The following is a 25,888-nucleotide window of genomic DNA, read 5'->3' as shown; positions in this document are numbered from 1 at the left end:
CTTTTGGGTAACTGTGACTGAGCTGACCAGTGATCAGTGTAAATTTTCTTCTGCTTCGTTTTCACTAACACGGTGTCAGTACATCTACTGGCTTCCTTGTGTTTTTGAGTAATCATTTGGCGGCATGTTTGTAGACTGCACCTGTCTCCCAAGCCAAAGTCGCACCTACAATTCCTCCCACTACTGGCACTGCAGCAGCCACTTCTGTGGCCGCCCCTAAAGAGTCACCTAAGGACACGGCTAAGGTATAAGCCTGACTACTAATGCCACTCTGAGTCTTCACTGCCTCCATGACTCTTGGGGTGTATCTTTCAAGGCCTACTTGCCTTTCGCTCTTCTTTTTTCTTCCTTGCAGTCTTATCAGGTTTTTTGGGGTTGTGCTTACTTGAGACTGTCCAGATACCTTATTAGCTTTAGGGGTTTCTTGGAATGCCTTGGAATTCCTTTTCGGATTTTTTTATTTTTTTATTTTTTTTGAAGAACAAGGACTTTCATTCTTTACACTGCAGCTCTTTGCTCAGCATGCCTCCGCTCGTTGTTGCATTTCGTCATAGTCGACACCCGTCCATTTGCAACATCGCATGCATCATCACTCCGAGTCAGTGAGAAAAAACAAATGAAGAGGAGAGGCATACAGTTTACTCATGTCCCTTCTGACCCCAGTTTCATTGCACAACACTTCTAGATGAAAGAAGTTGGTGGAGGCTTTCTTTTCCTCAAGTGACTTCCTGTCTTTCATTTGTTTCTTTGGGTGTTTTGCATGTATGTAGCAGATCTGCAGTTTTACTTGACATGAACTTGGCCTGTAATAGAATCAAATCTTGTTGTATTTTAGAGTGCCACTGCTGCCACAGCAGTCAAAGCTGATGTTCCTAAAGTTGATCCTGCTAAAACATCGAAGCCAGCTGCAGCAGGCACAGCTGCGGCTGGAAATGTGTCTGTGCAAGGCAAAAAGGAAGAAGCTAAATCAGCGCAAACAAAGGTAGATGTTCCTGAAGCCAAACATGGCAGAGGCTGTGTGTCAACTCTGCCCTCCGTATACTCTGCACAGTGATGATTTTGCATTCAATTCATCCTCTCGGTCTCTGTGTTTAATGAATGAATGAGGATGTTGTGATGAGGTGTTCTCATGGCTAGCAGGAATTTTTCCCACCCATCAAACATTTTTTTTTTTCTGGAAATTCTAAAGAAGAAAAGTCATTTCATTAAAGCAATTAACTAAGAAAGAGTTGGAATTTCTTTTTTTTATAGCTGATAATTTCATGATGCCTTACTCCTAATAGCACAATGGATATATTGTGTTGTTAAGGTCTGTGGCCTGATTCTGGATCTGTGTTGCAGGTTCAGGCGGAGGTTACATCCACAGCAGCTAAAGGAGCCCAACAGGTAAAGACGTAATGTAGCAGTGCTAGTTTCCTTTGAAAAGCATGTCGCTTGCTCTTGTGTGCTGAGCTGTGTTGCATGCGCAGGCACCTCCGGTGGATGCAATTGACGAGCTGGCCAACATACTACCATCAACTGATCCGTTCGCTCGCCCAGAGCCTGTGTTCACGGGGCCAGAGGTCAAAGAGGTATAGCATAGCCACAGTGTGCAAGCATACATGTTGGAGTGTGTGTGTGTGTGTGCTTTAGAAAGTGAGCAGCAAGCTGCATGGGCCTTTAGTGTGTAACCGTGTAATGCATGTGTCACAGCATGACATCACCTCTGAGAAAGGTCAGAAGTGTGGAGAAAGGGACGACACACTGCCTCCAGACTACAGATTCAAAAATACGGTCAGTGTGCACCACTTTCCACTGCTTTCTAAACTTTCTACCCAACCTCACTCTTTAATTTTGCTTCTGTGTGCTTCACTGACAAATTCATAGGGACTACTTTATGTTGATAGGAAACTGTCACTTTTAGCTTATGTTCTTTAGACAAAGTTGCTTTACAGGCATGACTTTGACACCAAATTAAAGCTTTAGGACTGATAACTTGTTAGTATGAAGCAAGAGTGGCTGACTCCTGCATCTGGAAGGATATTTGATCCAGATTAGTCTGATATTTTCATGTGAAAATCAAGAGGATATGTCTTAGCCTTTTCCTATTCCTGAGGCTATGGCAGGACATGTCCAATTTGACCTTGCAATATAAAATCTTACCAAAATCTCAAATCCAGATTACATCCAAAATGTAATTGCTTTAAAGAAAAACCAAGCTCCATTTCTTTTTTGGTAACATTTTCATGCAAATCGATCAGCAATGTATTAAAAAATGATCCTGCTAAACAAAAAGAAGCAGACAAACCAAACCAATCAACAATTACTACTGGCATGTTTATTACATAGAATTAGAATTAGAAGGCCTTTTCAGATCTTAAATGATTTCACCATTTTATTTTTCTTACCAAGTGTAAAACTACTTTATACTTTCTAGGGTCGAGCTCCTGCAGATGCTAAACCTGTGGATGTCCCTGTAAGTAAAGCTTTTCAAACTCCTGCTATCAGTTCTTTGTAGTCCAGATAACTCACACACGCAGGAAGTGCTGTTTCCACTGTATAATCTACCCATTCCTGGGTGGAGAATGTGTTGGGTGTTGTCCTAAGAAACCACCTTCTCCGTTTGAGCTTGTTGGCTCCTGTCCGACCAAACCCAAACACTCACAAATATATGTGCCCTGTCACATGCACACTTACATTGCGCACAGTGATACACCAGTTAAACCGAGGAATGTGTTCATAGTTACTCACATTCACTAACACACCCACATTTGCATCATAGCCGACTCCCACTTTGGCCTCCTGGCATGGAAGAAGCTTTTTTGGTTCAGTGTCTCACCAAGTCTTTCTATTCTTTCTTCCTGTGTGAGTTTAATGGTTTCAATTTTGTGTTGGTCATATTTTGGTGGAGTCAACACGATTTGTGTCACCTGCATCTCTTTAGAGAGAGTATTTGAGTTTTTGGCGTCTGTGGAATGTAAAGGGTGTGTCTGTACTTTTCCTTCACTGTTGGTACAAGTCTGGTTTGCATTATTTTGCCTTTTGATTTGGTCACTCATGCCCTCTAGTGGAACTTTGGAGCAATTCTTTCTGACTGAGTTATTTTAGGTTGGTGTAACGCACAGTATTTTTCATTTCAGAAACCACTGAGCACAGACGCGGCCCTTGATTCCCTTTCAGCTGATTTTAAATCAACTGGTCAGCCTGGACCCAAGAAACAAGAGGTCAGTCTTTAAGCATGAAGCACTTAGCTGCTACTTCCATTTGATGTATGTGCTGCACACTCCTAGTATGGCACCTGTGCTGTAGACTGTATTGGCTCCAATAATATCATTTTTGTCTTAAAGGTCTAAAAAGTCTCATTGTGTTTTTTTTTTTTTTTTTTTTTTTCCATCAATAAAATAAATAGCAAAAGGCACATGTTGAGACTATAAGTGCCTCTTCTGCTGGCCCTGCGAACTTTGCACCTCCTCCTGTGAAGGTAAATTGTCATTTTTAAGTCCCTGATGTGTCATTACAGCAGAGTCTGGCTGCAGAGGCTGATGCCTTTTTGTCCCTGCTGTCCCTTTTGTTGCAGAAAGCTGAAACTCCTGCAGCAGTTCCTCCAGCTGATAAAAAAGCTAAGATGGAGAAAGTCTCAGATGACTTCTCACTGGAGGCTGGACTCTCTTCTTCCAGCACGGTACTTTTACTGTAATGGTTACTTACAGATCTTAGCTCTGTCTTAAAATGTTTTAATAAGTAAATTTCTTATGGCTGTTAAAGTTAAAGCCAAAATTTTACTACACTGAAAATAAACCTGATTAAAGTTGCATTGTCATTCTGCATGGATCAGTAAAAACTAAAACATTTGTCTGTTTGCTCTTGTAGAAAGCAGTATCTCCTGCGGCTGCTCCTGCTGATAAGAAAGCCAAGATGGATAAAACCACTCCCGATGTCTCTGTCAAGGCTGGATTGGATACCAAAGCAGGCACCAAGCCCAAGACCAGTGAGGTGAGATGCAGGAGATGAGGTTAAACAACACGGGTGTCATTAGCTTGTCATAAACGCCATGTTCTCTCTTCAGGGTGACTCCATGTCTCTGGATGCTCTCGGTGCTCTGTGTGACACACTACCAAAAGATGCACCAAAACCTGAACCCCCCAAAGTCAGACCTCAGGACATTGTATCGGTAAGAGGCACAAACAGCTGCACTGTCTTAAGCAGCAACTCTGCAGTCACTTTAGTTCAGTTACACATAAGATTCATTGCTAGACGATGTCTCACTTTGTCCCCTTTACTTTGTACAGGAGGGAAAAGTGAAGAACGAGAAGGGTGTACGTGTAGGAGAGAGGGAGGACACGCTTCCTCCAAATTACAGGTTCAAAGAGGAAGACCTCAAAAAACTGCCTCCTCCAAAACCCGAGGTGAGCCCAGAGTGAATTCATTTAACGATGAGCTCCATTGATGATAGATTTTTGAGGCCAGTGTTGATACTGATATTTAAAAAGTTATAGATTTTATAGGTTTGTTTTCTTTGTATGCACATAACATCACATTTTATGAGGGTAATATCAGGAATCTTGAAGAATGTCAAATATCTTCTCTTTCTTTACGTCATATCTGCCCGACCCGACCCTTGCAGCCCAAGATGGACGCTGATGATGCTCTGGACATTTTGTCTGGGGACTTCAGTACTGCTTCAACAGCTCCTGCTGTCCAGGCTCCTGTCTGCTCCTCAGCTGCTCCTGTGCAGGTAAGCTCTGTCTCGATCAGTGACACCACTGTATAAAATCTAATATCCAGTTTTAATGGTGTTTTGTGATTGCTGCAGAAATCTCCCGCTCCTCCCACTGATAAGAAAGCCAAGGTGGAGGCTGGACTCTCAGCAACTACTGCTAAGGTACAGCAGAACTTCTTACAATCATTTTTTAAAGAGATCTGTAAAATAACAGTGTACATCATGGCATAAGTTATATACTGAGTGAAATAGCAAGATTTATTTTGAGTTGGGCTTTTTCTTTACTGCCATCTGTGTTGTGTGGTGTAGAAAGTGGAATCAGCTGCAGCTCCTCCTGCGGCTGGGCCCGGTGCTCCTTCTGCTGAGAAGAAAGCACAAGGACACAAACCTGCTGCTGGGAAGGACGCCAAACCAGAGACCGACAAGGTTTGACATACGATGTTTGGAGTCATTTTTCTTCTTTTTTGCCCTTCTTCCTGTTCTTGTTTCACTTCATATTCTTTAGACAGACATTTTATTTTTAATAGTTTGATAAATCCTGTTCTGTCTTCAGGGTGGCTCCATGTCTCTGGATGCTCTCAGTGCTCTGGGCGACACATTACCAGCAGATGCACCAAAACCTGAATCCCCCAAACTCAAACCTAAAGATATCGTCTCTGTAAGAGTGAAGCTACACCCTAGCATTAAATTCACAGCTTTTGATAACTTTTTTTTTTTCACCAGGTAATTTTGTTCTCTTTCTCTATGTACAGGAGGGCAAAGTGAAGGCGGAGGAGGGTGTACGTGTAGGAGAGCGAGACGACACTCTTCCACCAGATTACAGGTTTAAAGATAAAGACCCCAAAAAACTGCCACCTCCAAAATCCGAGGTGAGACTGAAGGAAATTTACTTTATGGGTTAAACTTCAGCACATTAAGCTTATGAAACTCGTAGATCTACAACTGTTGAACATTTAGTAACTTGATTTAAGCTTTACTTTGTCTCCTCCCGCAGCCCAAGATGGACGCTGATGATGCTCTGGACATTTTGTCTGGAGACTTCAGTTTATTATCAGCTCCTCCTCCTGTCGTCTGCTTCGCAGCTCCTAAACTGGTACACTGTGAATCAGTTATTTGTTCCTGCACATAAACAGTGCACGTATCTCTAAAAATGAAAAGCCTTCATCTTTTTTTTGGAGTCCCTACAAAATTCCACAAAATATAAAACTGCATTGTTTCAGTGCTTTGTTTCAAACTCTTATCTCTGCTTTTCAGGAAAAAGTACGGGATTTGTCAGCTGTTGATGTACTCTCTGGAGAGTTTGTGGCTTCATCTGAGGCTTCTGGAGTTCATGCACCAGTCCCTCCTCCATCAAAGAAGCCACCAGAGGTAAACCTGTTGGTGTGAATGCGGGTTTTTGCATAAACTATTTTTTTTTCCTTCCATAGAGGATTTCCCTGCCAAGCAAATAAATAAATATTATTTTGTTTTTATTTTTGCCACCATGGCTGTCATTGTGCATTTTACATTCATGTCTTTGTTTTCACTCCTTTTTTCCATCTCTGCGTTTCTGCAGAAAACAGTCTGTCCCGTGGAACAACCTAACAAAGTCGATGTAAGCGCACAACAGACAAAGCCCAAAATTGAGAAGGTAACTGTGAGGAATCAAAAGCCTTCTGATTTCTTTTGGCTTTAGTTTTTCATTTATCATTCAGAGCTGTATAACATGCCTTGTCTAAAACTGGCCTATGAAGTTCCTCTTCTCTCACCCCTCAGGGTGACTCCTTCTCTCTGGATGCTCTCAGTGCTCTCAGCGAAACACTGCCAACAGAAGCACCAAAGCCAGAGTCTCCAAAACTCAGACCTGAGGATATTGTCTCGGTATGTGGTGCCCAAAAACATATAGTGTTGTTTTATTATGAGTGACATATTTATATTTTATTCCAGTAATAGTATACCAGTACAACTGAATTATTCATGCACATATTTGGTTTTTTTTAAACACTTGTCCTGTTTAGAGCCCTTTTAAAAAATCTGTATTTAGGAGAAACAGAGTGTCTGGACCAGCCAGTCATTCACCTTTTCCCCCTTTTTCAGGAGGGCAAAGTCAAAAAGGAGAAGGGTGTGCGTGTAGGAGAGAGGGAGGATACACTTCCTCCAGATTACAGATTTAAAGAGGAAGATCTCAAAAAACTGCCTGCTCCCAAACCTGAGGTGAGCCCAGGGCAAATCTATTTCTAAGCAACAAAAGTTAGATATTTATTAATGGATAAAAAGCCATGAAGAATATGTACATTTAGTAATTAAAATAACGGCTTATTTTCTCTCTTTATCTTCTCCTGCAGCCCAAGATAAATACTGATGATGCTCTGGATATTTTGTCTGGAGACTTCAGCTCTTCAGCCGCTCCTGCTGTCCAGGCTCCTGTCGTCTGCTCGTCAGCTCCTCCTGCACAGGTACCAATCACGGAAAGCAATAGTATTAATTTCAAGTTGAGTATTATCGATTTTAAGCATAGGATTGTATTCTGTCTCCCCCTCAGGCCTCCGCAGACGCTGCTCTTAAGTCCTTGGCCGGAGACTTGGTTGCCTCCAGCGCTGCACCGGCAGTGAAGTCAAAACCTCGTATTCCTACACAAACAAAGCCACAGGTAAAGTCTCAAGTGTTTCTCATCTACTTATACTCTTTATACAACTATCTGCAGCTACATCAAAATCATATTTTTTTCTGGGGTTTTTGCACATTCAGCTGGAAGCTGGAGCAGACAATGCCCTTGATGCTCTGTCAGACACCTTGGGGGATATCAAACCTGTTCCTCAGCCCGCCCCAGGTCCTGTTAAAGATCCCGTCAAGGTAGCCAGCATGGTTTAAAATAATAGAAATAATTGAAAATAATAATAAAAAATCTGCATGCCACTTCAGCTGTTTTGATTTGCCTTGTTGTTGCAGGAGAAAACGATTGCTGAGGAGAAGCTTATTAAAATGGGAGAGAGAGATGACACACTACCACCAGAGTATCGACCCACTGAGGAAGACCGTAAGGTAACCTGACAGCCTTTGAAATGAGATCCTAAAAGTGAAGTACATTTACTTAGCAGTCCATCAATTACTCTACCAATCCATGCATTTACTCAGTACAACTTTCCTACTTTAAAGATGTGAACATATAGATTGTTCTTCCTCTTGATAGTCAGCTGCAAGCTGGGTTGGGTAATGAGAATTACATTAAATATTGTGAACTAATAACAATACAAAACATGATCAGGGACACTATTCATTCATTTAACTGTATTTTTCAGTCGGTATGTAATATTGTGAAAACAGAAGTCTTTTACATTATATAATCTTGTTATTAGTCCACTAGTCCATCCATACACTACTGAAGACTGCAACATGTGACAGGGACATTTATAAAGTGTAGTATAGCATTTGTTGCTTTTTTGAGAGTCTAAACTTCATGAATTTCATTTTAAAGAAAATGAAAGAAGCAAAGAAAAAAGCTGCCACCATCCCCAAGGAGGTCAGTTCCTCACACAATATTTCTAAAATAAAATAAACATTAATGATATATGTGAAAGATGACAATAAAGCATTCCCTTTTTAACACTCTGTAGAAGAGTATGGATGACACAACAGCCTTAGAAATGCTGTCCAGTGACTTCTCTGATGCTCCCAAGCCTGATGCACCGGTCACCTCGTGTGCTGCCACAACAAAGTTGGAACCTCCTGTGCTGGACTCAGCTCCTCTGAAGGTAGTGGAGAAATAAAACCTATCATTTCTACTCCTTCTGGCTAATATTAGCTAAACTCCATCAAGGTGTGAGACATGTGTCTGTCTCACCTTAACTGAGCGTTGTGAGGTTTGACTCACAGTTGGTGACGACCATAGTCCTAATCTTTGCTTTCACAATAGATTACTTGCTCATCCTGAAAAAGGAACAATGAGCTCATACCAGGGAGAGCCACCTAATAGGCTGTGATTGCGACTATCACTGATGATTACTTACAGTGTTAAAAATGGTCCTTACTTAGTTGTTTTATACCATCTTTGTACCTGAAACCACTTCTAGAAAATGCTTTCTTATGATCTTCTTGAGTTTATTAACTGTTATTTATTTATTCTTGCTTTTCTAGCCGATGGCTGGTCCTGTTCTGGAGTCCCTGTCTGATACCCTGCTTCCAGATGCAGTAAAAGGCAAATCTAAAACAGACAAACCAAAGGTAAAAATCTATATGACCATTTAGAAGTGTTTAAATATTACACTTTACTATAAGAAATAGGACCAAATGTACATCTTTTTCTTGGAAGCTTCTAAGAAAAACGCTTCTGACTAAACTGCACTTCAGAAGAATGATTGCAGAACATTTATTTCTCATTGGTACATGGCGCCCCCTATAGGTTTCCTTACTAGCTGTTACTGTGTCGGTGCTCACTACGTCATGGAGCAGTGTGAGTTGTAGAGCCTAATCAAGGTGTCGATTTTGTTACAGGGAAAGAGCAAGTCAAAGTCAAAATCTAAAGTAAGCAAATCGTCTGCTGCATGAAGACCTAATTTAGGCTGAATAAGCAACGTATCTGACACACTGGCTCTGTGCACTTATAACTGAGCCAAAGTCTCACAGCAGAAGCAGTTATTGAATTCTAATTTCTGCAGGGGCCTCCACATAGTGGCATGTGACAAGCTGCTCACGCTCCTCACGCTGCTTTGCCTGATGTTGATTTCAGCCTGTAATACTGCAAAGGCATGAATTCTTCTTTATCATTTTTAATACTTATTTGTTAAAAACATCAGAAACAACAAGCAGAGGAACCAGCTGCTCCTGACCAGCTATCAGCTCAGAGAAGCTCAGACGTTGTGCCAACTTCTACAAAGAAGGGAGCCAAGAGCTAGGTCACATGGTAAGATTTGTCATATTTAAGTGAGTTAAAAAAAACCCTGAATATTAGGAGGATAGATGTCAAGTCTTTAAACTGACTGCTGAATATCACTTGTTACAGGTTGTCGCTTTAAATCTGTCCTCCAGGCCACATGGATGCATCGGTGAGGGAGCTGCTCTCTGGATAACGATTCTATTTTTGTAAATTGTTAAGAATGTATATTGGAGTCAAGAAAAAACCTACACATACCCATAACATTTACGCAATGCACACACATAGAAGCACAAACGGACATGCACGCATACTTAAACACCTATCTGCTTTACAGTTCAAAGATAAGAAGTTTTGTTTTGGGTTTTTTGGGGTTTTTTTAGAGAATATAAAAGAGACTTTTAAAAACTGGATGGAAATGAAAGAAGTGAAACTGTGGGAAAACTTTTTTGGGTGCCAAGAATCACGCATGTACATCACAGTTGACAGGTGGGGTTTTTTTGTTTCGTTTTTTTCTTTTTCCTCCAGCAAAACACTTCTATTACAACACCGGTGACCTAAACCTGCTGGTGTTGTGACATTAGTTGGAGCAGTGGAGACTGTCAACTTGTGTGAGAGCAGTATGGAGTAGGTGTATGGCACCGGGAAGTTTTGTGCAATCCAGATGTACACACACACAAAAAGTTTTTCTATCGTGATTGGACACCATTACATAAGACACTAGTGTACAGCTTAGTTCGCTTATATTTTAAACAATACATAGTTTACATTATTGAATATGTGGATTTCCCAGGAGGTGTTCTAATTAATTCTGTATTGGAGAGCTTTTTGCAAATGCCTCTCTTTAAACAGAGCAATATCTGTCAAGTAGAAGGTCTTTTTCTGTGTGTTTGGGTTTGCAGAAAGGAAAAAAAAGACGTTCAAAAGTGCACTTATTGAAGCAGGATGTTTACAAGCTTTGTAAACTGCCGTTGTTTGTCAGCTGTAAAAGAGTTTTGCTCTACGTAACACAACACTGTAATTTACAAAGGGCTACTGCTTTCAATTGTAAAGTTAGTCACTATAATTCCACCCTTTTTTTGTAGAGTTAAGCCAAGATATGAGATGTATAAGGGGAAATGCTAACTAAATTGAAAAAAATAAATACATAAATAAATCATGCAGTATCATTTTATTATTATTGTACCTTAAAAGAGAAACAAAAGATAACATTAACTGACTTAATATGCTGGAGAAAATAACTAAATATTGTAGGAAAGGTGAACAAACAATGTGTTTGTAAAGGTGCAAGGGGAAATGTGTATGTATTAAAGTGTGTGGGAGTGTAATCTCCTATGAAAGAATTTTTTTTTATCCGCTCTTGACTTGTGGTTTTGCGCTCTGCTTACAGTTGTAGCACCCCACTTCCTTTAGACTCAAGGGGGGGGGGGGGCTTAAAAAAACAAATGTCTTTTGCTCAAATCTACTTTTGTGCCAAGACCCTGAATGACTGATGGGAATCCAAATGAGTGGGTTTGATGTGTGGAAAAATAAAATCTAATAAAGTCAAATACAGTTCATTGAAGAAGGAATGCTTGTCTGAGTGGTTTTATTTTTTTAATTTTATTTTGTACAGCGTTTTATGTTGAAAATAGAAACGAGAATTTTTTTTTTTTTTGAGGATGTACAACGATTAAAAGCAAAAACAAAAGAACGTGCCATATTTGTTCTTTTCAGTATTACTCTACAGTCTTAAAAACATGTGAATGAATAAAATCAAATGCTTTTCGAGTAAGTGTAATTTTAAACAAGCCATAAAAAAAATCTGCTTTAAATTGTTTTGATGACTAAATGCGAGTGCAGCAATTCAAATAGTGTGTGCAGAATGCAAAACAAAAGCACACTGTTATTGCTTTTAAAACTTCCCAAAAAATTAAATACAAAATATTTAAATTCAAAAGAATTATATACAATTATTGCTCACAGTTCAGAAACAAAATGAATTCTTCTCAGGATCATCTTCAGCCGTACCCGTAACCATAAGAATTGATGTGGATTTGCAAAATAAACTCTTTAAACCACACAATTATCATTAAAAGGGTTCAATCTACCTGTGACAAAACAGTGTTGTTAGCCATCAAGCCACATGAAAATTATAACTCAGTGTTGGCAATAAAAGGCTTTCCATTTATGCGCTGAATACACAACCACTTTAAAACCATCTCATATTTTCACAAACAAAGAAAATGTTCTAGGCTGACTTTAGCAAATAGGATGAGAAGATGCAGCAATAGCGTTAAAGAAAAAAAGAAGTGTCTGAAATTTCACCATTTAGATTAAACATATCTGCCGGGCATCACTTCTTTTGCAGGAGGTGCCGTTCGAGGTCTACATTTTAAAAGAAAAAAAGAGATGTAAATTTAGATGATTAATACAAATAATAATTAGTAACATTTGTCTTTTTTAATGTAAAAAGGGACTGTTTGCAAGTGTAATTGGAAATAGGGAGAAAAAACACATTCAACAACAATCATAATATACTATGGATATATGGTATTTAATTTTGTTATTTGAATATTAATATTATATAATAAGTTTTTTTCAAAAATAAAATATTAATGAAAATAAGAAGAAAGAAAATCACTGAACAATATTAACAAAAAAAAGTCTAAAATGTCATTTTGCTGCCTGGGTGTGGTTCCTGATGTTGGACTAATAACCTAAGTATTCCTCATTTATTCATGGAGTGTATTCCTAGACTAAAATGGAACAATAATGTTAAATTTAAAAAAATAAATAAAGGAATAACTTACCTTCTTTTGTGATGGTGTGGGCATCTCCGTGTCCTTATCTCTACATGCAATTGAAATTATTTAAACTTGGGGTGAAAATATAGATTTTACAATAGTTTTCAGCTTTCCAAGTGCAGAAAATGACAGAATTTTATATATTATTCAGTTCCAAATTTTATGCACATGAAGATCATGTAGATTTCATATTGAAGATGCACTTACGATTGCAGTACAATATGGTGACGATGAGGAGCAGAAGAAAAAGGCCACAGCCACCAGCAAGAGCTCCCAGGATTATTGGACTACAATTAAAAGCAGAACTGGACTCCCCTTCTGAAAATGAACCATCCTTGTTTACCAACTTTTTCTACTCACAGAATTTTAAACATGAATATGATAAATGTTATAACACATCACTGTGATTTTGAACACTTGCCTCCTGCTGTCTTGCCTTCACAATCACAGGTTACAATTTTGGGCACACTCGGTTTGGTGGTGCATGTTGGTGGTGCTTCAGTTTTATCTTCAGTTTTATCTAAAAAAAAAAAGAAAGAAGAAGTTAAAGTTATGTGTAAACCTACTAAAACAATAAACAAAACAATAAATTAAACCAAACAAAGAAACATAACTTACCTGCAGATATTTGTGTTATGTCTCCAAACACCAGTGTATTACCTTGGATAAGTGACGCACAGCCATATAGGCCAGCGTCGTTTTTTTTGAAGGACTTCAGTGATAGACGATTATTTGTGTAAGTGTAGAGCTCATCGAAGTTTGTTGCTGAGGCCTTTTTTATGCCAATTTTGCTGAAAGACCCAATGAATTCCATGTGATTGCTTAGAACTCGAAACCAGACAATCATGCTGGCCCCCGTTGTGTCTTTAGGTGTACAGCTGATATGAATCCTATCCCCTTCCTTTGCTCTTTGGTCTTTGAAAGTCCCTGAAGTGAATTCTAAAAGATTTTATAAAATGAGAGAAGAAAAAAAACATTCTGTGTCTGCGAACAATACACAATAAACAAAAAAAAACCAAATCAGATAATACTTAATAATTAAGTTCAACTTACTCTGACATGACACCACAATCACCAGAATCAGAAGCCATTTTTGGTCCATTTTAATCTTGCAGACGAGAATAGGAGCTAAACACGTCCTTTTCGTGTTTATTGAAGTCTGCTGGGAGATAATTCAGCATGATATTAAACCCCGCCCCAGCTGTAACCTTCTTTTCTGCTCTGTCAAATGGGACCATTGCAGCAGAGTCTTGCAGAGACCTCCTGCAACACGATCGTGGTCTGCACAATGTTTGTAACCCACCCAATCTGCACTTCACTCCTCTACCTCTGGTTTGAAGCATTGAACATCACTACTTCATCCACAAACTATTGGCACACAAATGTAGCAGTGCGCAGTATGTAGGCTGAAAATGGATGAGATAGGAAGTGAAAACGATGCACAACGAACATAGTTCACGCAACTCTACACCAATTCTGCACAAATTAAATGGTGCATTATACCAAACTTTTCTTTGTTGAAGTTTCATCATGAACTCCTAACAGTCACTTTGGCATTGCTATGTAATTTGAATTTGACCTGCCTTTGGTGAATGATTGCTGAAATTTAAACATTCAAAGATTGCAAACATTGCTATATTTTAATCTCTCAGATTAAACTAGTTTAGAGAAATATAACAGTTTGGTTAAGAGTAAAACAGAAAGCATCAGGGTCTCTCAGAGGCCTTTTCTAAGACTTCACATTATCTTACATCTTACACCCCAGTTTTTAACATCACCATGTTCTGAAATACGGGCAAAAAGCCTTGAAACTGTAACAAGCACAAGATATAACACAAATATAACGTCAATAAATTAATTAAAAAAAAATCAAATATACTATTATTATATAAACTAATAATCACTTTAGTGATTTCCCATCTTCTCAAGTTCTGGATAAAGATTGTTGTCCTCTTCAATTTATAATCACTGTGAATGTTATATTTAAGATTTAAGATTTTTACCTTTATACTCAATTAATTTATGACAATTTCCAATATTTTCATTGTTCCAAATTATTTAAAAGTACTCTATTGCACAGGCAAACACCCCTAAAATCCAATGTTAGGCATGCGATTGCGCAGTGTTACAACGCTTCCACAAGACCGATATTTACACCATTAGATGGCAGCAAAATGACTTAGCGCCATGTTGCTGTCGGTGCACTGAATCCTTGAACAAAATCACAAAACATACTTCTGAGCGTCCCAAAAAGCTGATTCTGTTCATCTGGACGTAGCGTTTTAAGTGGGAGAAACGTTTCGTCACCCAATTGACTGCAGGTTTCCCCAACCTTATAAACAGTACCTTTGCACAATAACTGAAACTAGCCCCCTGAATGAACAATGGGCTGTGAGGTCAGGATCTGATCAACTCACAGCCCAGTCCAGATGAACAGAATCAACTTTTTGGGATTTATTTACCTGAATGATTAAGCATCCATCAAGACATACTTCTGAGCAAAGACACAAACTTATGTAAAATAATTTGAAGTATTAGTCAAACCTGAATAATTCATTTTATTACAGTGGTACACCTGCTGAAACAAGTAATGGAAAATATGTTCAGTGACATTGGTCTGAATGATAAATGGACTGGTTCGTAGTGCTTTTCTACTCTTCTTGAGCACTCAGAGCGCTTTATATAACTTGCCTCTTTCATCCATTCACACATATTCATACAAGTACTTCTTCTATTGGATGGAGGGTACAGCGCATGATTTTAATCTTGTGAAAAATGAACAAAGTAACATTTTTTTTAAAATGTTTTTATTGTTTTGTTATGCTGTGCATGAGCAACAGCATGAAGTCATTCTTAAATATAATGGCTATCAGGTCTTTTTTTTCGGTCTTGGGGAACTTGGGGGACTGAAAATTTAAAGGAAACCGCTTGTGAGCTAACAAAAGATACTACAATTTTCATTATGGGAAAAGACAGGAATTTGAATTCATTAAATTTCTAGAATATTCATTTCAAAGAGTGTTCCTACCTGCTTCAGTTTAAATCTTATCAGTTTTATTCACAGTTTATAAAGCTATATTGAGCTAACAACTCTAGCAAAAGGAAAGAAGAACGTAGCAATCATAAAGTGTTACAGCTTGTATCATTTCAAGTGAAATGTTGTCTAAGAGCTGTACGGAAGTGAAACCCCCTTCAGATAAACTGAGTAGAGCAACAGCTGCTATGGCGCAACTCGAAGCCCTTTTTCCGGTTCAGTGCTGGAAAATAAATGCAGCAATTTGGTAATGGGCACTGAGTGCTGACATTTTGCGCTTTTGTGGGTGATCTGTTCCATGGGTGGGAGGAAACAGAAAGAATGAAAAAGAGGGGGGAGTGAGAGTAACAAGAGGACGCAGTTTTGTTTGGTTTTTTTAATCTCATTTAGCGTCTTTCTTTCTTTCTGTCTGTCTTTTTTGTCTTTCTTTCAACTGTTACAATAATTCCTCGAAATTCAGATTGTCATTGACCCTATTTTTTCTTTCAATAAGTCACTTTTATATTTATTACAAATTAAATCAAGTTTCAGTCTTGCATTGTTTTCAGCATAGGGGATTCTGTTGATGCATTGTATCAAAGGGAAGACCCAGTCAAAAAGCACACAATTAGCCCACTTCACCTTTCCATCTCTCTGTTTCAGGGTTGAGTCACTCACAAACACACCTGCATGGGCTTCCCTATCTTAGTCACACAGGGGATCTCCAACCTGAAACCTGAGCGTGTGTGTGTGTGATTATGTGGTGGGTGACCAGGGGAAGCCAGTGAAAAAAAAAAGGTACTCAGCACAATAATGCTGAATATCCTTGTGTTCTGAAAATGCCACCTTCATTACCAGTAAACACATTTGAATAGTATTTTTTTGTTCACTTTGGCTCAGTTATCATTGCTCTGCTGCTCAACTGGCTGGTCTGGTTTCAAGCATTATAGAAAAAGGAGTAAAGTGGAAACCAAGAGCATCAAGAGGATTGGAGTAAGTAGAAATGGAGCGCTCTAAAAGACTTCAAAGTTAAAGTGATTTGGTCAGAATTTTTTTCATAATTTGTGGATAATGCTTCCTGTTACGACTTTCATTTTCCTTTACTTTGTTGGCTTTTGCTAAGTAAACTGTCTAAATATTGCAAAGTAAGAAGTTACATCTCCTTGATACTGATATCTCAAAAAGGTCTACACTGTAAAACTGCTTTCAAGCAGTTAATGTGCTTTTTACAAGCAGCACAAATTTGTCCTGAATGGGCTAAATTTACACTCAGGCCATTTTACATATAAAATGTTTCTCCATCTGAAGACGTGATATATTTACATATACTGTTTGGGATTTTTGCTAAGGAAGCTGAAATAGTTTATACAAATGTGACAAATTGGAAATAATACGTGTACGTGTCTTCTTACTAAAGAGCTTGGAATAATTTTGTTTGTTGCACTTTTCAATAGAGTTTTGAAAATAGTGCACAACACTTTCTGTACATACGTGTCTCTACAGACGATATGAAAGGATAAAGCTCAATTTTTCTGTGTATTGACTCTTATTACATGCATGAAACTGTACTTAATATTGATATCTCAAGATGGTCTGTATTAGAAAACTGCAGTTTCAATTTTAGTTTATCCTAATTGTGTCTCCAATGTGCATATTACCTATATTTAATTAAATAATATATAAATATGTGGCTTTTATGTATTTTGTATCTGTAGCAAGACGTAACATGAGATAATAGTTATGGATTTCACCACAAACAGTTGAGTATATAGCACTGCCATATCATTAGATTAAAAATTGCACGCTGTTATAGTTTATGGCAGTTTCAATATTTAAGAAGAAAAGTACTGGATTAAATTCCCTTTTTTGGGATGTAAGCACTTGTTTTCCATGATTTATGCTGCCCCCCACCCCACCCCCCCAAAAAAATAATTTAATCCAAAAAATTAATCGTGTGTATTTTCAGATAACCGGAAGAAAATGGATGGATGAATGGACGTTTACAAGACTTCACAAAGACATTGTTATTTTGCAGGCCAAACATTATACAAACATTATCATTTGCAAACAAGTTTGTTTTGTTTTTTTAAAAAGTAAATGTAAAAAATGTATGTCTGATTTGACTCTACTATTACAGGAAACAAATGAAGGAGACATCAGAAAACTGAAAAATAACAGAAAAATAATGTTTACGGTTCATCATATCTGTGAGCATTTAGTTTCAACTGTGTCTCAATGTTTAAAATAAATCTATCTAGAAACAGAAAGCTGAAGAAATCCATTCTTTTTAGCATACATCACATAACTTAATGAATTTACTTACATATGATAATAACGTGTAAGAGTTCTATAAGTTTTTAATACATCTGTTAAAATTAAAAGCAAATACAAACAACAAACTCTACAAAGATTACAATATTAAGTTTTCTACCCAATGAGTTGGTGCACCTTTATGATTTGTGTTGCTGTGTCTTAAGATTATCTCATACTTACATTTTTGCTTTTCTTAAGGTGGCAGTGTACTGTGACCTTGGTCTACTTGGCTTTGACTATGAAGCAGTAATACTTTTGCATAGTGCTGATACAGGATGTGTTTTTAAAAGTCTTCTCAACCAGTGTTACCTCGGTTTACAAGAATTCAGACGCATTCCTTAATTTTCTTGTATAATATTTCTTGTATTTCCATTTATTAAATGTGTAACATCCTCGGCCAGCCACATTGGTAATAATAACATATGCTGTGTGTAAATCCATTTGGTCAATGAAATGTCTTCCAAAAACTCTTAAGAAGGATTTCATGCATTTATTTATTTATTTTACTGCATTAATTTAGAAACTTTTTACTTTGTCTTTCGCTTACTGCTCCTCTTTCTCCGTCAGTGCTTGTGGTTCAGTCTGTGGTACTTTTTGTGGTCTTTTTGTTTCAGGGACTAGACGAATAGCTCAAAGCTGAGCGAAGCGATAGCATCTCAGTGAACATAGTTCGGTATATCCTCGTGCTCCAGCACACAGGAAAGAGCTGCGTACATTCCCTGCGACCCAATCAACCACGAACTTAGTTGTGTCTTTGCACTTCTCAATCACCCAGGTGTAACTGGGTTGGTTTGCGTATGTGTGTGTGTATCTGTATGCATGCACACAAGGGTGAATAAGGAAGCAAGAGACTTACACTTACTATGAAATGACTTTGTAGCCTGTAATTTAACATTATACAGCAAAGCTTGTTGCCACATACATGGCAGTTCAAGAGAAACTGAATATGATGCAAGTTTACACATCAAAAGTAAAAGAAGACACCAAACCCTGTCACTCACCTACTCAACTTCCGCTAAGCACAATATTGACAATGGAAGTACAACGCCCACTTTCAAACCTCTATGCCCTCTCCACAGACAGGCACAGACATCTAAGACGAACAACGCAACAAAGCCAGAACGTCTTATCTGTTCCTATCACTGGAAAACATGCACAGTGCTTGACCTGTAGCTTCGGGACAGGAAGCATTTCTGCTATTGCAAAATACCTCCTGAGTATCATTGCTTTCTAGGCAATGCTGCATTTTGGATAATTAGATCACTCATAACCACCATAAATGACTGAAATGATACATTTTATTGTTTAAACACAAGCATGCTCACAGAAATACCGACATGACAGTGCTTTTTGTTCTGTGTCTAAACTGCTGCAATAACGTGAAAAACACAAAGAAGTACAGAAGAAAGCAAAAAACGCAGAAAACTGCACAATTACTGTATGTCTATTTGTGTACTTTGTGATGTTTGCATCAAAATAAATGATTACAGTTCACAGCACATTAATACCTGATGAATTGAAAACCACATTGATAAATTACACTAAATGCGGCTCACTGATTAGAGACAGAAAGAAAGATTATAGATACAAAACACAACATGGATCTTTAAACTTTATGTTACATTATGCATTATTACATGCGTTATGTTACATGGCTGCTGCTGCTGTTGAAAAAGCAAATGTTTTTTCTTGCTGAGAGTTCATTGAAGCGTAAATAAACTCGAGATGTTGTTAGAAGACCCGATATTAGGGGTGAATCATGTCTTTCATGGCCGGACAGAACACTCAAACAAAGCACTTCAGTCACTGCAATCAAAGAAGCAATATTTGTTAATTTTCATTAGTTTCAATAACCATAGACAACATTTAACATATGTAATACTTGCCTTAAAAATACATGGGACGCAGGTTTTTTTAGAACGTCTGCCTTTTCCTTAATAGAGAAAACAGAAGATGGAGATTAAAGCATCGTCCGTGCATATGGTGGCAGAATCAGAGTTTAAAAATACTGTAAAGAATTTAGATTTTTCTTGTGCATATGGACAAAAAATAAAATGAAAGACAAAAATGGTTGTTTTTACTAATGTTGTATTTACTTTGCAAAGTGGTGGTGACACTTTCTTGGCAGTCCTGTAAGTGAGAATATTGTTGAAGAAAAAAGGAAACATTTTAGAAATAAAACATTACTATATCACAAAATTTGATTTTCTCAACCTTTTGTGAGCACAATTTAATGCATTTCTGGTCATGTCTTTCTGGAACCCGCTGTTTTGTTGACTTCACGGTATTTAATGTATTAAACGCTACTCACGGCTGAAGTAACGCAGCGTGCAGAGAACAGCCAGAGCCAAGCCTCCAAGAAGTCCGACAAGAGGCCAAAGAATCATAGAGCCACAGCCTCCTGGAACAAAGGAATAATGGAGTACATGTTTCTTCCCCCCAATGGAGTCATGATATAATCAATCATTAATCAATTTTCACTTTGCAGGAAAATGTTCAATTATGCACTGCTGCAAACAACTTAAAGTCCTTTTTATTCTTTTTATTCTATAATAACTTACCCTTGGAGTCACCTGTATTGCAACGACAGGTTGGTTTGGATGGTGGTTTGGGTTTTGGCTTAGGAGGTGGTGTTGGTGGGGTCTCTGTCAAATAAAGACCAAAGAAAGGTAAATGGACTGGTTCTTGTAGAGCGCTTTTCTGCTCTAGTTCTGCTGTAATTCAGCTTTTTATACAACATATCTCTGTCACATACAGGCACTTTTTTTCTTTTTCTAACCAACATTTACACTCTGACGAACACATCAGGAGCAACTCAAGGTTCGAGTATCCTTCTTAACGTGTAGATGAGTTAAGCCAGGGATCGAATCACCAGCCTTCCGATTAGGAGATGACTTGCCTGATCGCCTGAGCCAAAGCCACCCAGAAGCACCATTAAGAAAAGTAAAAAACAACTTTTTTCTAAAAAAAAAAGTTGTTGTTGCAGCAATTCTCTACCAAGTTTCTAATTGGCAAAGAGAAGAAATAATTGACATGATTATTAACAGAATCGACCTCCATCTGTACGTCTGTTGAGCCAGTGAACAGTTTTTCAGCATTTTTTTTTTCTTATTTGTAGTTAGAATTTACCCATTTGGCCTATTGAATGTGTACCAATATCTTCTGTTTGCCCATGCTGTGAGAAAGTTTTACTGCTTAAGCCTCGTTCAGAAAGATAAGTAAGGCAGCATCAGCTAGGCAAAGAGAAGCAGAAAGCCAGGATACAAAAGAACTTCTCAACGTTTACTTGTGTCAAAGACACCAGTTTGGTTTCCAAAATGCAAATATGCATTGATTTGCAAATGATTTAAACCTTATGTAATACAAAATGTGGAAACAGAATTTTTTACGATTTGAAAAATATACACTCATTTTGATTGTGATGCCATAAACACCTTTAAAAAAGGTTTTCTTTCTCTGGTGCAGCTTTAAGCGATAAACAGTGTTCACTCACTGTCAGAAGTGTTTCTGGAGTCCGTGCAGTGATTTCCATGAAACATCCATTTTTAACGCAATAACTCCAGAGTGCATGAAGATCACGGGCATTCCATACCCCTTTCACGTCTGTACAAAGATTTCCGTGCATTCCCTGAATCTTTTGATATGAAGTTCTCTAGATGATAAAATCGACAAATTTGAATTTTCCTCAGATACTTAGAAATTCTACCTTGACTACGTATGTAGTCACACACGCTTTCAGAGAGTTGTGAAAGCTCCATCTTTTACTCCTTATGGACTTTGGAATGCTCTTTCATACCCAATTTTATTAAAAAAACAAACAAAAACAAAACATGATTACTTGTGGCATGCTCCCCCAGGTATCTTTAAACATTCTATAGCTGCTTCTCCTGGAAAAACGATCATATATATTTAAAAAAACAACAACAAAAAATCTAAATGAAGGTCTGTCAGAAAGTGATATTCTTTCTTTGTAAATGAGTAGCAAATCACTGCATACTGTTTTAGTTCACATTTTTGCATTTTTCACTGTTTTAAAAATGGTGTTGAATTCGACTGATACAGCAAGGTAAGTGCGCCACACTTTTAAAGCTGTCCAGTGAGTCCACAGAATATTAGACATTTTTTTGTATTAAAGTAGGAGTCCTAATATGTTGGAGTTACACACCAAAGCCTTAAATCATCCATCAGCTTGACCTGCCTCTTCAAAATCAGATGGATATTTTGAAAATTTCACATTTAGCCTGATATTTAACTGTGACAGGAAGCACTTAGAATACAAACCTCCTGGCAGTAGAAGAGTCCCAGGCTTCCATACTTCATTAAGATTTTTTTCCTTCAAGACACAAGAATAAATCCCTCTGTCTTCTTTCGTCACATTGATGATACGGAGCGCAAAAGACTTACTGCCCCTCTTACTGAGTTTAAAACGTGTTTTGTCCACGTTATCTCCATAGAGAGTACGGTCAGCATTGTTGCATCTGCCTAGAAAGTGGACTTTGCTACTGATGTCACTGCGGAACCAGAAGACTAAGTCACAAGCCATGTTGCCACAATCACAATCAATGGTCTCACTGCTTGGGATCTTAGGGTAACGAACGCTGACGTCTTCTTCCAGCAGCTTCTGTTTTAAATCTTGACCTAGGAAAAAGAGCGACATTTAAGATTTCAGCAACACATTTGTAGCACATTCAAAAACTCCTCCGAAATTATTTTTGAGTTACTATATAACAAGCTGCCTCGCCCATTTGTTGCAAAGGTTTATGGACAATCCTCCCGTAAAGATGTGCAGTTAATTAAGGAAAAGGAATACTAATACGTGTAATAATAAATGCAAGTTGTCACGCTTCCTACATAGCGAAAGTCAGTATTAATCCAACTGGCAATATAAAATATGAAAATATGAAGAAATCTCCTGTATATATTTCAAACTCTTAACAGTTACATTTTGGATTTGCTGTATGGTGGATTTAGCATTTAGGTGATATTTTACAAGAGGCCTATGTGGTAAAACATCTTTTCGCATTTTACAATCATTTTCTACTTTCTATGTTTTCAAGTCAAATGCACAGGCCTGTGTTATGAAATAGTGTTATGAAATATATAAACATACACAGCAAGTCAAACACTGTGTTTGTATGAAAGGTTAAGACTTACTGGCTCTTGCTTCATGCTGTTCTTGCAAAAATAAATGAAATACAAGTGCTATGTTACATTCAAGACTAATTTAGTTTACATGTGTCACAATACGACACAAATCTGATTTATTTCAATCTCCCCAGTAGAGTGATGCAAATATAAAAAAGACAATGATGATGACAAACTACAGGGGAATGCTGCAATGTTACCCTTAAAGTATAGAAGCAAAACTCAAAGGCTGATAATTAACGTAATAACATAGCCGTATCAATAATCTATACTTTCATATATATCATGTCTAAGTGTTAAACCAACAAACCAAAGCTCACTTCTTTGACTCTTAAAGCCACATTTCATTCTTTATCACATGCTATGGACTGTATTTAATAAATGGACATTTTAAGATAAAAATCTGACGATTATCAGTTGAACTTGAAAACAACAACATCCCTCGGTAAGCTACCTGACTTTGCAACAGCAAGAACGTTTGTGTCTTATGAGATTAAGACAAAGCTGATGGTCTTACCAGATGTCCAAAGTGGTCCTGTCAACAATAGCCATGCCAGTGACAGAAAGAACATTTTGTCAGGCCGTCGCTGTGTATCCGTATCTGTGTGTAACTTGTGTGCTAGCTGAGGGAGGTTGCTAATACTTTCTCGTCTTGATATCTATCTGTCATAGATGATGGGAGGAACTATGCTGACAGGGCCCTGAGGCTTGAATGCAACACCCTAAAATGATACAGAGGGCCTATCAGATACGGTATAACAGCGTTACACCAGTCCCTGGGACTTTAACGCATACGCTCTAAAACCCCACATGCATAATACAGATAAGGATCAGCACAAGTGCTGCATCAAAATAAACCTATTGATGCCATTCTTTATTCTGTTCAACTAACAGAGCCCAACGATAACAGCTGTTACTATTATATTAAGTCTGTTATTAAAAAAACCCCAAAAAACAAACAAACGTATACATCCCCAACATACATAGAGGCGTAAAGTGAATGTTTCACAACTGAAAATGTGGTGTTGTCTCACATTATGTCCCACATAAACAAAAGCAATTAAAAAATGTTGCATATTTCCAGAGCAGCAGTTTGCAGTGCTGTGGTCTCTGCCCAGGTGCATGACCTAGAGTTCAGCAGAGCCACACATACAGAGCTTCATGCACAGAACAAAAAGGGAATATAAACATATGGCACCTAAACTCTGTAACGAAATAATTGCATACGAGGATTAACGATACAAAATACATTTAAATATTCAATGGAGTGTGTAAGGCAACTTCAGTATTCCACCTGTCATAAAGTTCTTAAAGACTCGCATGAAACAAACATTAAAGTCAAAACCAGTGAAGTTTGTGCCTGTGCAAGCAATTTTGCATTACTTTTTTCTTCTTTGAAATGTGCACATATAGTTTTATATTATAATCAGTTCTTAAGTAAATATATCTCATATTATCTGACTTTTTTGATATTCACATTTTTACTATCCAACCCCTTACATACAAGCATTTAACAGTTACAGACCCCTGGCTGTGTAAAAACATCAGACTATGTTCATTATGTCCCACTGCACCAGCATCATTGTTAAGGGGACTCATTATTAAGTTTAATCAGGCAGTTACAGGCACATTGCTTGAAACAGAAAAATAAGCCAGTTAGAGCTGCAACCATCAGTTATTTTCATGATTGCTTAAAAAAACCTGATTGATTTTATATTTAAAATTACAGAAAATCATTACAGATATAGTATTTAAACTTTATATATGTACACATACATCACATACAGGACATCTATGCATTTCCAAATGTGGAGCCATTGTATGTTTGGCTTTTCACAATGAATTGTTTTATTTTTTGCATTTTGTGACAAGATACATCAACATCTACTCAATAAACTCAAATCTATGCCTCACGTTGAAGACTATGAGTTTCACTGACATTGAGAGATAAACCTGATTTGAAGCACTTTTCCCTACATCAAGACAGTATCTCTGCAATGTTTGATGTGTAATTTTTAAAGTTGCCATTCTGACAAAGAGAGGACTTTTGAAATCTCTTTTTCACAGACGTCCTTTTCACACTTGCTCGATAACAGTGATGATCCTTTAAATCATGTGGTGTTTGTGGATCTTTTGTGCGTTCGTAAAGGGTAAGGGTACAGAACGGTCTGGTGGGGATCTTAAAGTGAGAGGATGTGGGAACCCTAAAGTTCTACGGGGGTTGTACACTCAGGCGAGGAACAAGATTCTTTGAAAACAGGAGATCTCAGGGGTCTTCAGATGTGCGCTCTTCACACATCGCTGAGCTATAAAGCCTTTGTTGGTCTCTCCACTTCAATGCTTTACGTCAAATGCTGCCAAGCTCTGGTTTTACTTGCCTGCTCTGCTATTTCTTTCTTTCTTTTTTACTTTAGTATTCTTTGAGAAGTCATCCATAAAAATACAGAGATGTAGCAGTGTCATTCTCATTACCAGAGCTTTAAAGATAATTAATGTCAAGACCATAGTTCAGAAGATTATTTACAGCATCTGCAGGACTTCTGCACTAAACCATTTCAACTTTTGTGTCACTTCTATGATCCATATTTTTTCTTTGCGCCAGCAATCCAATCAATATCTAACTTAATAACGACTGACATTCAAAACACAATGGGAAGTTATTTCATGCATGTTGATTTAAAAGTTTTTCTTTATAAACTTTTCAGATAAATTCACACTCGCTCCTCGTTTGACCACTACCAACTACTTTCATATCTAGGCTCATACATATAGCTCTCAATGAACATTTAACAATACAGCCCACAAGCAATCGAAAAGATAAAAACACAAAGTTGTTTGTCTTGAGTAGATGTGATGTACCAAGAGCATTAGAGGAACAGTGGCTCGGCCAATCAAAGTATTTTGATAACTCATTTCAGATACCTTAAGATTTACTTAAAAGAACATTTGTGTAGATACATGTAAATAAAAATGACAGTAGGGATTAGGAGTGTAAGTGGCCCACTTTATAGCTCATAGTGTAACAGTAGGTGATACTGTTTCCCTTTGGAGTTTCCTTTAACTACTAACTTTGTTCAGTTTGC

General features: G+C 37.8%; 3 protein-coding genes across 24 annotated transcripts in view; 1 reads left to right on the top strand and 2 right to left on the bottom strand.

Moving 5' to 3' along the window:
• Positions 1-11,119, top strand: part of cast (calpastatin) — a 31,471-nt gene extending 20,352 nt beyond the window's left edge. For 7 of the 22 annotated variants that reach the window (XM_084927828.1, XM_084927823.1, XM_084927830.1 and 4 more), the window contains 32 exons: positions 135-245; positions 836-982; positions 1,342-1,386; positions 1,470-1,571; positions 1,693-1,773; positions 2,417-2,455; positions 3,120-3,203; positions 3,389-3,460; positions 3,557-3,661; positions 3,850-3,972; positions 4,046-4,150; positions 4,269-4,385; positions 4,604-4,714; positions 4,793-4,861; positions 5,009-5,125; positions 5,253-5,357; positions 5,452-5,568; positions 5,694-5,792; positions 5,954-6,067; positions 6,255-6,329; positions 6,455-6,559; positions 6,776-6,892; positions 7,024-7,134; positions 7,221-7,328; positions 7,427-7,531; positions 7,628-7,720; positions 8,154-8,198; positions 8,293-8,430; positions 8,813-8,899; positions 9,170-9,199; positions 9,472-9,578; positions 9,678-11,119. In XM_084927828.1, coding sequence (XP_084783954.1) covers positions 135-245; positions 836-982; positions 1,342-1,386; positions 1,470-1,571; positions 1,693-1,773; positions 2,417-2,455; positions 3,120-3,203; positions 3,389-3,460; positions 3,557-3,661; positions 3,850-3,972; positions 4,046-4,150; positions 4,269-4,385; positions 4,604-4,714; positions 4,793-4,861; positions 5,009-5,125; positions 5,253-5,357; positions 5,452-5,568; positions 5,694-5,792; positions 5,954-6,067; positions 6,255-6,329; positions 6,455-6,559; positions 6,776-6,892; positions 7,024-7,134; positions 7,221-7,328; positions 7,427-7,531; positions 7,628-7,720; positions 8,154-8,198; positions 8,293-8,430; positions 8,813-8,899; positions 9,170-9,199; positions 9,472-9,570 — 2,976 coding nt within the window. In that variant the 3' untranslated portion in view covers positions 9,571-9,578; positions 9,678-11,119. The remainder of the gene's footprint in view (positions 1-134; positions 246-835; positions 983-1,341; positions 1,387-1,469; positions 1,572-1,692; positions 1,774-2,416; positions 2,456-3,119; positions 3,204-3,388; positions 3,461-3,556; positions 3,662-3,849; positions 3,973-4,045; positions 4,151-4,268; positions 4,386-4,603; positions 4,715-4,792; positions 4,862-5,008; positions 5,126-5,252; positions 5,358-5,451; positions 5,569-5,693; positions 5,793-5,953; positions 6,068-6,254; positions 6,330-6,454; positions 6,560-6,775; positions 6,893-7,023; positions 7,135-7,220; positions 7,329-7,426; positions 7,532-7,627; positions 7,721-8,153; positions 8,199-8,292; positions 8,431-8,812; positions 8,900-9,169; positions 9,200-9,471; positions 9,579-9,677) is intronic. The other 15 variants (XM_084927839.1, XM_084927834.1, XM_084927842.1 and 12 more) reach the window with 5 other exon arrangements.
• Positions 9,692-13,650, bottom strand: cd8a (CD8a molecule). The gene is made up of 6 exons (XM_084927846.1): positions 13,388-13,650; positions 12,953-13,273; positions 12,756-12,854; positions 12,542-12,652; positions 12,341-12,380; positions 9,692-11,915 (listed from the first exon to the last, which is right to left on the bottom strand). Exons 1-6 carry the CDS (start codon positions 13,434-13,436, stop codon positions 11,864-11,866), a joined length of 672 nt encoding a protein of 223 aa, XP_084783972.1. The 5' UTR covers positions 13,437-13,650; the 3' UTR covers positions 9,692-11,863.
• Positions 13,651-18,949: 5,299 nt separating this feature from the next.
• On the bottom strand, positions 18,950-23,500 carry cd8b (cd8 beta). The gene is made up of 7 exons (XM_084927822.1): positions 23,323-23,500; positions 21,942-22,298; positions 20,222-20,305; positions 19,972-20,061; positions 19,757-19,790; positions 19,547-19,593; positions 18,950-19,466 (listed from the first exon to the last, which is right to left on the bottom strand). Exons 1-6 carry the CDS (start codon positions 23,375-23,377, stop codon positions 19,575-19,577), a joined length of 639 nt encoding a protein of 212 aa, XP_084783948.1. The 5' UTR covers positions 23,378-23,500; the 3' UTR covers positions 18,950-19,466; positions 19,547-19,574.
• Between the last annotated feature and the right edge of the window lie 2,388 nt (positions 23,501-25,888).

The sequence above is a fragment of the Perissodus microlepis genome, chromosome 5, assembly GCF_051167445.1.
Source record: "Perissodus microlepis isolate ML-2025 ecotype Zambia chromosome 5, ASM5116744v1, whole genome shotgun sequence".
Lineage (NCBI taxonomy): Eukaryota > Metazoa > Chordata > Actinopteri > Cichliformes > Cichlidae > Perissodus > Perissodus microlepis.
The sequence above is the reverse complement of the archived record's forward strand: the minus strand, read 5'-3'. Positions and strand labels throughout refer to the sequence as shown.